Source organism: Pholcus phalangioides, unplaced genomic scaffold (assembly GCF_987345545.1).
Source record: "Pholcus phalangioides strain wild (caught in Gottingen) unplaced genomic scaffold, Ppha-v1.0 ptg000004l_1, whole genome shotgun sequence".
In the NCBI taxonomy this organism is placed as follows: Eukaryota; Metazoa; Arthropoda; class Arachnida; order Araneae; family Pholcidae; genus Pholcus; species Pholcus phalangioides.
The window spans coordinates 38,355,030-38,368,941 of NW_028301597.1; the positions used below are offsets into that span (position 1 = coordinate 38,355,030).

General features: G+C 36.9%; 1 protein-coding gene across 2 annotated transcripts in view; it reads left to right on the top strand.

Annotated features, from left to right (window-relative positions):
- LOC149087387 (atrial natriuretic peptide receptor 1-like) overlaps positions 1 to 13,912 on the top strand; it is a 123,908-nt gene that overhangs the window by 109,152 nt on the left and 844 nt on the right. For both annotated transcript variants that reach the window (XM_089231466.1, XM_089231467.1), the window contains exons 19-21: positions 8,492 to 8,666; positions 8,770 to 8,868; positions 11,307 to 11,398. In XM_089231466.1, the coding sequence (XP_089087592.1) occupies positions 8,492 to 8,666; positions 8,770 to 8,868; positions 11,307 to 11,398 (366 nt within the window). The remainder of the gene's footprint in view (positions 1 to 8,491; positions 8,667 to 8,769; positions 8,869 to 11,306; positions 11,399 to 13,912) is intronic.

Below are 13,912 nucleotides of genomic sequence, written 5' to 3' on the forward strand. Positions count from 1 at the left end.
GTTAAATGAACAAGAATTTACAAAACAAAAACCAATATTTGTAGTTATTCATTCTATATTGTTTGGCTGAGGATTAAAAGAATGCCGTGCTGAATATTGATAAAAATTTTGTTTCACATTATGGACAAAATCAATAACCTTCAGACTTTCGATAATTGTGACTGGAAGGCTATACTAGTCACGTCGGTTTTCGGAAAAATATAATTATTTGCCTTGGGGTGGGGAACAAGTTAATTATCTCGATGAATATATGTATATATTCGGTATGTTTCATCGGAAAATTCCAAAAAGTCAACAAGTTTGAGCTTATGTGTAAAAAAGGATAAAATTTACCAATTCCCTTAACTTTAGAAACACTTTTGAAACTTGAAAATATGATTTTTTTCAAATTTTGATTCCTATATATTGAACAAATAAATTACTTCAACCGAAAATGCTATCGAGCTTGCTTATAATGAAACCAGATTCTATGAAGTAGAGGTTATAACGAATTACAGGGTGTTTCAAAAAGAATCGCCCGATTTGAAATGCGTATATCACGGAAAATATTGAGCACATAGACACCAAGGATTAATTTTATGTTACATGGCTAATCATAATATTTTTACAAACCAAATTAAAGGTGCTCACAATATCCACTTTGGGATGCCAGCATATATCTATACGACAGTCAAATTCATACCAAACTTTTGCGAGCATGTTTGCATCCCCTGCTTCCACGGCTGCTGATGCGTATTTTCAGTTCGGCTAATGTAGCTGGGTGGGAGGCACATAAATGTAGTCTTTTATAACCCCCCAGAAGAGGACATCGCACACTGTGAGGTCCAGCGATCCTCGGAGGCCAGTGATGTTTAACTGAATTGCCAGGTCCCGTACGGCCGAACCATAGTTTAGGAATGCAATTGTTCAAAAATTCTCGAACGTAAAAGCTCCAGTGTGGTGGTGCCCCATCCTGCTGGAAAATGAAGTCATCCGAATCGGTTTCTGACTGTGGGAAAAGCCAATCTTGACAAACACTGAAGTGGCTGCAGAAGGAAGTGTGTTAGTGCTACCTATCGGCAACTGCGTGAAACTCGAGATTTCCCTCTTTCTACCCATACATTATTCGATCAAAACGGGTTAAAAGCTGAATAGTCCTGATTCACAGGCTGAAACACGCTGTATTTTCCCTCCGAGTGGAACCTGCAATGTCAAAGTAATTGTAAAAATATCGCTTTATTTACGATTTTTTATATTTATGGATAATATAGTATAACAAAGCTTTTGGCAAGAATTGGATTTTTTTTCTTCGTCGGATTACCTTCCATAATATCAAAAGTTCTTAGGAAACGATGTCCGAATGTGAAGTACTGCTGCACTATAGTTAGAGAGGCTTCGGGCGTGTTCTGTCAGCGCTATAGCTGGATGGCGATCTCTAGTTATATAGATTTAGCTGGTTCTGTTAATTCCCAGATCGAATAAAGAAGAGTCGACATAACCGTAGTTTTGTACATGTCACAGTTTCTCAGTCTTTATAAACCCCAGAATCATAATGTCTGTAAAATTTCGACGAACCACGAAACATATTCGCCTCGGTCAACGTTTACTCTTTCGCGCTCCCCAGAATATTCTAAAAATAACTTCAAAACACTGAACAGGTACGTACCAATATTAACAGCTCGCCTCTGACAAACGTTGGTGAGTCCCTACAAGCTGTGACTGCACACTTTGAGAACTACTGACTTGCATATCAATGGTATAAACACAAAATATCCAATTAGGCGGGAACAATTCAATCGAATAACATTCCATGTTACCTTTTCTGAAAAATCGGTTTTTTTTTAACTGAACAACGTTCCTTGTAGCTTCAGTTACATGTTCCTAAGTTAGTGTTAGTTCCTGCAGAAACCAACATATGACATTGCTGTGCCACTTTATATAGCTGCGATCGTGATTTCTTTAATTGGAACAGCGGTCTATGTCACCATTGCGTTCATTGTTTTCTTCAGTTACCTTCCCACGTAAACTAAAGAAAATTGATGGAATAACGGTCTATGTTACGTCAAGGCAAGGAAAAAAACTCTAAATCAGCGATAACTTTTATTGTGTCTCATCTGAATTGAAAAGAAAACGAAGTAGACCGTCCCCTATTCGGCCGAACCCTTGAATTAATACCGTTATTAAAGTTTGTATATTGGGAATTCAATTTATGAAGTATAAACTTAATAAAGCATTCTGAATAAATCCGACATCACGCCTAAGCTTTTTATTGTAAAAAAATAATTAAATATATAAAAATAATAAATCTATTAAGATATAAAATAGTTAATTAAGATATGAAGTAATTAAATCTATGTTTTGAAGACAATTTGGACGATTTGATGCCAGTAACCAGCTCCCGAGTCTAACGTTTTTGAATTTACTATTAATTTCAAATATTTTGCCCTGATTATTGTTATTTATTGATTATAATAATTTCAGTAGTCACGTTGATCGCACTATTATATATAAGAATAGTAAGGATAACTGGAAGTTATGGTGAAGGACATCGAGCCATCTATTGTTTTTGTGCGATGTTGGAAATTAATTTTTAGTGAATGTCGTGTCTAAGTGCCAAACAAATTGCATCGAAACTGTGGAATGCGCAAATAATTAGTAAAAGTTAAAATACGTACTAATTAGTGAAGTCTGAGACAATGTCATGATCATGAAAAACGGAACACTTGGCAAGTGTTAAGAAGATGAGGGTACTCCAGCGAGAGCTCGCTTCGGCTAAAAAAAGATCTCTGGAGCTTGAAAAGGCTAACACAGTTATGAGAAGGGAAATGGAATCACAAAAACAGGACTTTGTGAAGAACAGAAATGAGATCCAAGCACAAAGAATGAAGAATCAAAAATTGTGTGCGAGGATAGAAAAACTTGAAGAAGAAATAGGAGGGGGGAGGGGGCGTCTGGGAGAAGGGAGATTGAGATGAAATGGGAACAACGGCGAATAGAAAACGAATTGAGAAAAGCAAGGGATGAAACATTGGTTACCGAAAACCCAAACGAGAAGCCAAGAAAGAGGTGACCGGTTTATTACGAGAATTTGATAGAAGATTGGGAAAAATTGAAGAGGGAGTGAATGATATGTAGAATAGACAGAGAAATGAAAGAGTTGCTACATACTCCAATGAATAATAGAGGTGATACACAAGAGTGGGCAGAGAGAAGTAAAACCGAGGGAGAAGCGTGGTGAGGTAATGATTATACAGAGCAATCATGCAAGAGAAGTGAAGCTCAAGAAAATTGTACAGAGAGTATTAAAACCTGCCGAAATGAAAATAGGGGCCCTTGAACATTGGGAAACAGCACAGGGAAACTTCCTCATTAGAACTTAAACTCATGAAGATCGAGAAAGATTGGTAAACAAACTGGAGAAAAATTAAGACACCAAATATTTCAATGTTGACTACCCAAAAGCGAAAAAAAACCGAGAATAAAGATAAGTGACACTCACCCAGATATAGATGAAACGGAACTCGTGGAAGAACTGGCAAGACAATGTGATTTTGAGGGAGGCGATAATATGAAAGTGATAAAGAGCTACCCAATTATAGTGTCGGAAAAACCTGGATAGCCGAATGTGATAAAATAGCTTTGGAGAAGATCCAACAAAAAGGGTATGTGATTATAGAATGGATTAAAAGCAGAATTAATGAACACGCAGTTCCTCCGCAGTGCTTCAACTGCTACGGCTATGGACATCTAGCAAAACACAGCAAAAATGGAAAAATTGTAGAAACTAGTGAAAAGGAGCATGCAGACGGAGCTTGTGAAAAATTCACATGAACAGCATGGGAAAACCATTCACAGACAGAGCAAAGAGAGATCGTAATATCTAGAAGAAAATGGTAGTGGACGATGTAGAGATTACCAATACAGACGAGATACACAACGCGCTGATAAGACATCACATTAACAGAGTTCTGGTGAAGGATACAAAGAGACAGGACATGACACCAAAGATACCAGCTATAACAGAGGCGGCGATTACTGCAGCGCTTCAAGAGAAGAATAGGGTCGAACAACGAAATTCCAGAGATAAAAACTAAAATCTTTCAGAAATGTATTGAAGATATCGAAGATGGAGTCTTCCCGGAGATTTGGAAGAGGGCGATCGCGGTGATAATCAAAAACAGGACGCAGAACTACTCCAACCGACAAGTTATAGACCGATTTGTTTGTTACCAGTGTGGGGTAAAATCCCGGACAGAGTTTTGACGAATAGAATGGTACATTACATGAAAAAAGAAGAAATACTATGTGACAGACAATACGGATTCAGAATAGAAAGAGGCACGGTCGACGCACTGTACAACATTACGGAGATAGTAAGTGAAAAATTTGAATGTACTGACATGCATAATTAGCCTAGACATAGCTAGTGGTTTCAACAGCCCAAAACTGTTCAGACTCACCAAACGAATATTAGAATTGCGGTTTCCTGAATTTGTTTGTGTGTGTTTTTGTGTTTTGTGTTTTTCCTTACTTCAAAGACATTCTTATCAACTACCTGGACGAAAGAACGATGTACACTAAAAATACCACTGAGCTTCGTCATTATAATAGAGGTTTGCCTCAGGGCTCAGTAGTAGGACCGTTATTGTGGCTGTTGATTGCAGATGAAATACTGCGAACGGAGACGCTGAGCCGTACGAAACATCAGGCGTTTGCTGATGATTTTCTAATCACGGTCGAGGCTACATCAGCGTCGCACTTGAACGAAAGAACGAGGAGTATATTAGAGAAATACGTAGCATGGGCGGAAGAATATGTCTTGCAGTTCAGCTTCGGAAAATGCAGATATACAGTATGCAAAAGAAGGAAAGACATAACAAAGAGACCAATCATTAGTCTTCAAAACCGGAACATAAAATACAGTGAAACAATTGAATACCTCGGGGTCACAATAGAGAGAAAGTTATTTTGGGCGGTCCAACTTAAATAACATCAAGTAAAATATAAAAAATTTCACCTACTAGATCAATGAATACGCAAAAGCTACTTGGGAACTGAGACCAAAAATCAGTAAAAAAATATATATCTATGTTCAAGAAAAATCAATCAGCCATGGTTCCGAAGTTTGGTATAGGGACTTGAAGACACAGAATAGCAAGATTACTGAAATACAACGAAAGCCACTCATCAGTATAACACGCGCATATGGCACTGCATCTAACATGGCACTATGGACGTTAGCTGGTACGGAGCCATTGTATATTAAACTTAACTACAACCAGAAATATTTAATATTATAACTAATGAAGAAAGAGAAAACGACCGATTTCGACGGCGTGGCAATTGAAGTGGTAAATACGCACTGATCGAGCCTTGGAAATTGAGTTACCACAACTGGAATTTCCATGGTAGTAAAGAATTTGAAAATATTATCTAATACCAATGAATCCAGAATGGACGGAAGAACTGGTGCCGCTTTTATCTACTTCCAGAATGGAATAGAGAGGGGAAGCAGAAATATATAGATTGAATAATATATGCACGGTGTATAGAGCTGAAATATACGCAATTGAGAAGGTCATTCAATTTATTAAAAGTAGAAAAATAGTGAATTCATACATTGCAAGGGATTCGAGGTCCTCACTGGATGCAATAAAAATAATAAAAACAAAAAAATGCAGAAGTTCAGAATGTACAGAATTTACTTAGAGACACAGACATCAAAATTATATGGGTTCGTTCACATGCGAGAATAAAAGGGAATGAAAGCGCATTCGCGCCTCGAAATCCAGAAAACCAACTTCAGCCGACTACCGCTGTGGTGACGGTGGGATTTGAACCAGGGTCCTCAGATAACATTCTCCGTGATTTTAATAAGCGACGTCGACTGTATTTTCATTACATCTGTATTCGATATGTAATAGAATCCCTTTACGTAAAAAACGCAAGAAATTTTAATACAGTCGAATCCCGTTATAGCGGAAATCTCGTTTCAGAGAACACTTTTCTAATCCACCAGATAAGTTAACATAGGAACAATGAATAGATTTGGAACTCCTTTATAACGAAATTTCGTTACAACGAAGTGATTTTTCCGATCTCTTAGAGTTCTTTATAACGGGATTCGACTGTATAGTGATCGGAAACTTCTGCTGCACGATTGATGTGTGTATCGCTCAGCATTGACTAAAAAATACTCTATCGATTGAAAAATAACGAGACCCCTTCGCTCTTCACGTGAGCTTAATGAAATCATCGGAAGTATTATGTCATGCCTGGTACCACTTGATTTGATCGTTACTCCCAGTTGCCAGTCGAGGGAGAAATAATGACTGATAAATGTCTGGAAGGAAATTAATCCTCGACAGGATACCGACTCATTTTCGAAACGTTATGTGACTTGAAGTGCTAAATGACACATTACGCCGGAGAAAATTCGACAGCTCGATATATTGCCAACGGCAGGAGTCGAAGCATTCAATCGATAACCCGCGACCCCGAAATTACCGACATACATCAACCCCCTGTAAGGATCAAGGACTTATTGGATACTATTGGCTTCCGCTCTCTCTCTCTCTATCTTTCTCAACGATGTTGCCTCCAGCAGAAAATTCATCTTCATTATCGCTTTCGGCGCAACAAATGGACGTCCATGGGTCTACTATATACAGTACTCGCCATCTTTACATTGCGTGGGCGTGAAAGAAGATTGTTACACACAAAGGCAACGTGTTTCTGAGGATTTCATGGGTAATCCTTACTCATTTCGAGAAAAAAAGGAAGATATTTATTTCCAGTTGAGCCTGTACATATACGTACCATGTTGAGATCCTTTCGTTGATACGTTGTAACTTATTTTCTTCACGGATTTCTCGAAATTTAATTTAATATATTATCATTCTCCACTAGTCTTTCTACAAAAAGTAGATGGTCATTCCTAAGGAAATCCTAATAGTCTTTGGAATTCTAGTGGTCTTCTGAAGTTGGTTTTCTGCGGTTTTCCAGCTTCCAGGTGGGAATTTGAGACGGTCCCCCATTTGAAAAAGTTTCTCCGCAGAAAGCAGGATGACCGAGAACACAATACTTATATAACATGAAAATTCAAGCATTTGATGGCCTTCACTTCTGAATATGAAAGGCAGATGGTAGTACCAGCATGAACACGAAATAAGCACAACTCTGACAACAAAAATACGTTAGGGCCACGCATATACAACTACACATTTCCCTGCGTGTACCGATTCGTTAGAAATTCCACAAAGGAAATGTGTACGAGGTTGCATGTATGATTAATTATATGGTAGGAATCTTTGGAATTCTTTCTTCATTTTGAGAAAAAATATATCGGTCGTCCTATTGAAAGCTAAGTTTCCGAGACCATGTGACAGAAACGATTGAACGTACAGCGAGGTTTGTGTCTTAAATTGTGATATAGTAACAACCTCTTCACACTCTTATACTCAACTCAATCTCGAGTAGCCCATAGACCGAGTGACTGGAAAACCGAATGACTCCAGTTGCTCATTATCCTTCACACGTTGCTACTAAAAATACATCAAAACTAAAGAAACAGGGGGGAAATGACGCAATGATTCACCTTCACATGATCACAAAATGTTTGCTAATATTAAGTAGTAAGAAGATAGGTGAGACATCTATTGAATATTTAACTTTCTATCGGTAACATCAGAACTCAAGGAACCTTCTGTACAGAAGAACGGTAAACAATCAACAAAAAATCGGCAGTTGCATACATGAGAAGTGTTTTTTTGGGGAGGAGGGCAGTTTTTTGCGGCATCTATATGCGGATTACAAATATAAATATTACAGAATCGCTATACCAGAGTACGATTCTGTTTAGCACGATGATTTCCAAAATACATCGATGAACTGTCCTCTGAGAAATTGCGGTTCATTTATCAAGAAACCTTCACGTATTGTGCTGAACGTAAATGAAAAACAAAAACCAAAAAAAAAAACATCATCTCTTTCTGTTGATATAATTTTGGCCGCCCATTTCGTTCCTTCATAATAAAATCACTATTTCTTGTTAAAATATTCTAAATCATATGAGACATCTATTTATTTTCTATAAATATAATGAAATTGTCCATCTGTTTCCTCCAAGGCCTCACAGCTTCGGAAAGTAAATATTGCATGGAAATGAACACATATTAGAACTAAATGAAATACGAAAATCCTCAGTATTTTATAACTCACGGCAATGCTCGATGGCTGTATATACATATTTTTGGAGCTTGGTCATTTTTGAAATTATCTTTACAACTACAAGATATCGTTTTTCTTAAAGTTTCCTAAAAATTCATAATGGAATTTCGTTACGCATGTTATCCGTGTCAAAACTATTGCGCAGGTCTGTGTCAACTGGTTCTATAAATGAGTGTCAAACGGTTTTTGTATGATGCTTTCATGTATACTTTAATCATAAAAATGTATATAAATAATTAAAAGTATTATATTTGTCTCTGTAATGATTATATTTCAATCATAGGTGGAGACGATAGGAGATGCTTATATGGTCGTATCAGGTCTACCAGGGAGAAACGGAACGTTGCATGCGAGAGAAATTGCTCGGATGTCTCTTTCGCTACTAGAAGCTGTGATGTCTTTCACCATTCAGCATAGACCCAACGAACACTTGAAGCTAAGGATAGGTTTACATACAGGTACGGTGCCCACTTTGAGAGATTTCTTGTTGCTGATCGATAAGACATTGAGAAATTTAAGAAATGCACGTAACTTTCATCGAAATTTATCTTCTTCTAAAAGGTCCATGTGCTGCTGGTGTCGTCGGTCTCAAAATGCCTAGGTATTGTCTTTTCGGGGATACTGTCAACACCGCTTCCCGAATGGAGTCAAATGGATCACGTAAGTCATAAAATATGTTTGAAGAGTGTAAACATATAAAAGTTATTGAGTAATACTGTATTTCATCAAACATAAAGCCCGTTCATTCATTATATATAAGATTTGCTACAAAAGATGTATAATTATAGGTAACACCTCTCTTGTTTCGCTTTTTTTTTCTTCAAAAAATCGACGAAATCATGCTTGAGTTTTTTGTGAATATAAATAATTTCCTTTACAATCCCTGGCCTTTAATCTACCTACATTAGGGATCTCATAAAATGAGCATTTCTTGCTCATGAATCCTGTTAGTAGTGCATTGGAAAAGGCTCAAATACACACCTTGTCAGTGAGTTCATAATCTGAATTCTTCAGATAAGTCATGACATAGACGCCTTGCAGGGTGAGCTTGATAAAGTTCCCACAATAAAATTTCTTTCCATTCTATTTATAATGAATTCATTAATTTCAGTGCGCAATTGGTCCTTGCATATATATTTTATCTTATTAACAATGTCTCAAGATTCTGGAGATAGCGCATTCCTACGGATTTATGACACTACAAGTGTGCTATCATAAGTCACTTTTTTTCGTTGTTCACGAATACAGAATAATTTATGTGCTTGTAGCAAAAAAAGGGTGGGGGGTTAGCTCTATTTTTGACACTTCTCAGTCAAGTTTACTTTGTCAAAATTAATATTTCTTTGTTAAAAAAAGAAAACGCTTTTCTTCATTTGATGCTAGACAAAGGTAACTCCAAAGTTCCAGTGATTCTCTACAGATAACATCATTGTAGGTAACACCCAGTAAATAGTGGGCTATATAGCAAGGACTCTTTTTCATCTCTTTGATGTTGCGCTTGCCGCTTTGGCTCAGTGGGCGTGGTTTTCGATTTGCTGCGTGACATCACGGCTCTGCTATTTTTTTTTTTCTCATAGGCAACATCAGCTTGTGATTGAAGGGGAAATTTCCCGTTCGTGGTGTTGTTTTAGTGTCGCAGGTGTATGCACGTATAATATTCCAACAATCTTTTTGCAATCTGTAAGCAAAGAAATTTATCAAACCCAAGCAATAGTCGATGAATTTCAATGTCTCTTAATATTGACATTCAAAATTATAATAATAACTTGAAACATTGTGTGCGTGCGTGTGTGTGCTAGTTTTTTATATTTGCTTCCCACTGGGCGTCGGAATGTTTGGAACATCGTAATCTCTAAATACATAATTTGTATTTCTCCGAATCAATTCAGTGAGGAGGCTCAGACCCAAAACTATACATCACCGTGGCTGCTCGAACACTTCATAGCATGGCCGGCTCCGACGCCACTGGCTTCCAATGTTTTTATGATGCGATTGTATTGGGAATATGAAGTCTTTTAGTGGTATAGTTTTAGTTTAAAAAATGCTCAAAATTCGTTCAAAAAATTTCCCTGTACCTGTTTTTGAGACGAAAATATTGTGGGTAACAAAATATAAATATTTATACGGTCCTCTGTTCTCTAACTTCCAATTAGAAAGTTGTTGCCCTGCATCTCCTGAGGCCAATAAAAACTTTAAGATTCTAATTGCAATATTCGTTGATATATCCGAATTCAAACATGGCGAAAAGTTGGGAAAGTTCAGCATAAATGAGAAAGAGCGTTGTCCGTTAGTTTTTGCTAAGCGAATTTTGCACTTAGAAACATGGAATTTCTTCTGTTGGCCTCAGACCCTGTATCTACGGGGTAACCACTTTGTAACTGGAAGTTAGAGAGCAAAAGGACAGTACAAAAATTGAGACTTTTTATTTTGTGACACACTGTATTTTCATTCTCAAAACTGGTACCGGATAATTTTTGAACGCTTTATGACCTTTTTTTTTTAAATTGAAATCATACCTCTACGACGGACGGTTGATAAGATAGAGGCCGCATTAGCACTTACAGGGCATCCTGCATACTCACCATAGCAAATGTCATCTAAATTTACTTTTATCGATTTAAAGTTAGATTTTATCGTGTTTCTACAAAATACCAAATTATCTGACTGATCAAATACTTTAAGAAATTTTCTCAATTTTTTAATGAGTTCGTTCTGATATACATTGAATTTGAAACAAAAGGGTGTACAAAAGTGCTGATTTTTTTGAGCAATGAATGTGTGATATTTTAAATTTTTATCATGTTAAGACGGGAAGTAAATAAGACCATGATCAAGGATAGTGTTGGTATAAATAATATTTCTCATTGGTAATGAAATACTAATCAATTGACGAGTATACTATATTATAGATTATATACTACTGTATATTATACACTATATAGTACTGTATAATATACACTATATAGTACTGTATATTATACACTATACAGTACTGTATATTATACACTATATAGTACTATATACCATATATATATATATAGTACCATATATTGAATTTTCTATTTACTTATATCAATGAATCATTCTCGTATTTACAGCTCTGAAGATACACGTCAGCTCAAGCACAAAAGAAGTACTTGATACATTCGGGACATTCCAGCTTGAACTGAGAGGAGAAGTCGAGATGAAGGTACGAAGTACATATCTTAGGAACAGTTCACACTGGCGTGATACGGCAGGCGTTGCAGCATGCAACTTGACGTGGATTGGTTAAAATAACTTGAAATTCAGTGTTTTAACCAATCCGTGTAGATTGTTGCATGCTGCATCGCTTGCTGTATCGGATCAGTGTGAACCGTGCCTTAAATTCAAAATGCTTATTCTAGTGAAAGAATATAGTTTAATTGAGTAATACTATTATGTGTATTTTAGCTCTCTAATATTTTTTTTTAGATTTCTCAGTTGTGGCATAAGTGTTAGGATAGATAAAGAAACAGTATATAATGGGTGTTCATAAAATTATTTTGCCGATACATGAGCCCCTACCGACAGTGAAAATCAACGAACGTGAATGAAATTCGGGATATAGGTGTATCCGAGCTTGCGTTCAAGAATGAGCAGGGGGAAACAAAACTACCTCTCGTGGTTACTGTTTTTTGACAACGAAATTTCGGGGAAGTCAAATAGCAACACTCGGTTTTATACATTGCAAATTGCATTATTGACTCAATAAGAAAACAATAAATGACCTTGAAACGTTACATGTAGTACCATAAACGTTGGAGCTAGACGCAGCGACAAAGAAACATGAAAAAGCCTTAGCGCACCAACCCCTTTGGTGAGATTTTATTTCTTTGCGTCCCGCACCAGCGTTTATGACGCAATTGGTACCGTTCCAACACCATCACGTCATTCATGGTTTTTCACTGTGCCAATCATTTAGCGATGTATAAAAACGAATGTTGTGTCATTTCAATTTTCCAAAATTTTGTTTATACAACCGTAACTTCGAAAGCTAGATTTTCGTTTGGCTTTTCATTCTCGAGCGCAAACTCTGAAACACTTATACCTCGAATTTCAAATACAAAACCAAGGCCACAACAAGTAAAATGCCCAACAAGTTAGCTGAGAAAACGATGCCCCAGGCCCGTCATTTAGGGCTGGCTTTTGAAAATACACTAAAAAAATTGTGTGTATATATATATATATATATATATACACTGAGTACATGTGCTTTGACCCCCCCCCCCGGAAAAAGTTTAAATGACGGCCTTGCGATGCCCATAACATATATGGATGTCATATCTTTCTGAAATACAACATCCCAATTGAAAGAGCAATTATAAAAACTTTCTACGCGTTTCAATTGTGTTAGAATTCACTACCACCTTTGGCAAACAATTCCATTTATTCACAACCCTATTAGAGAACAATTCCCTGTGACACCACAACCAGGAGTTGTCCCTTAGCAATTGGTGTTGGTGTGTCTTGGTGAAGCAGTCGATTAACGGCGTATTAGTAATTCATGGTCCATCCCGTTGAAATTTTTAAACACTTCGATAATGTCCCACGAACACTTGCGTTCTTGCAATGTGTGTAAGTGTATTCAAGAAATAAATCGTTATGAGAAACCAAATGTAATTTCATTTAAATTTGTTGATTTTTTTTGGGGCCACTAGGGGGCTCGTGTATCTGCAAAATTATTTCATGACCACCTTGCAATTAATTTTAATTTATTCAATTACAAAAGCAGAAAGCAGCCTCGAAAATAAAAATTTCCTATAAAAGTAATTTTTGGGGAAATATTATCAAATTATCAATCAGTTGACGTTCTCTTGTGCCTGAAATACTATTTTACGACCATAGTATAAAGGTACGTTTGCCTAATCGAGAACAGATTTCGCACAATTACATAATTTTTTGGTACCTGGAACTACTTTGTAACCGCACATGGGCATCGTAAAAGTTCCTCTAAATAATTCAAATTAACATAAATGTGCCAGAAAGTGAAATACTGTCCACGTTCGTATATGTTTCAGTACAGCGTATTATATGATCAGGGCTGCCATCCCCAACCCCACCATCCTGTATAAGAATGTAAGTTCGAAGTCTCGCCTTTCTCAAAATTATTGCCAAGTCGGACGTCTGCCCACGAGGACAGAAAACAACTTGGCACTAAACATCAGCAACAAACAACTTGGCATTATCGCGTGTCACTCCGAACCGTTTTGACCTGAAGCGGTAATTTTCGCTTTCATTGGCAACTTCACTTACCTTAAACAATTTGTTAGCTATAATTGGCAACACTTACACTCGACAGTTTTTCACCGAATTTTCGATGTCATGTATTGATCCCGATTTTCCGTAGTTTAATAAACGAAATATGGTCGTGAAAGGTATCAGCTTTCAACTACTGATACTTTTCTTACCTTTCGCGGGCCGGATGATACGACTTGGTGGGTCGCATTGGGCCCACGGAAGTTTGATAAATTTATCACTTTTACCGGCGAATATGCATAGTACCCAAGCGATGTAGATAAATTTAGTACTTGAAATTTATCGCCTTTAATTGTTATTATGCATAATTGGTGAATTCGATAAACATGAAAAAAATCGTCTGGTATGTGTGATGTCTAATACCTGTATAGTCGGATATATATAATAACAAATTTTACGATCGCACCCCAATATAATGATACAATAC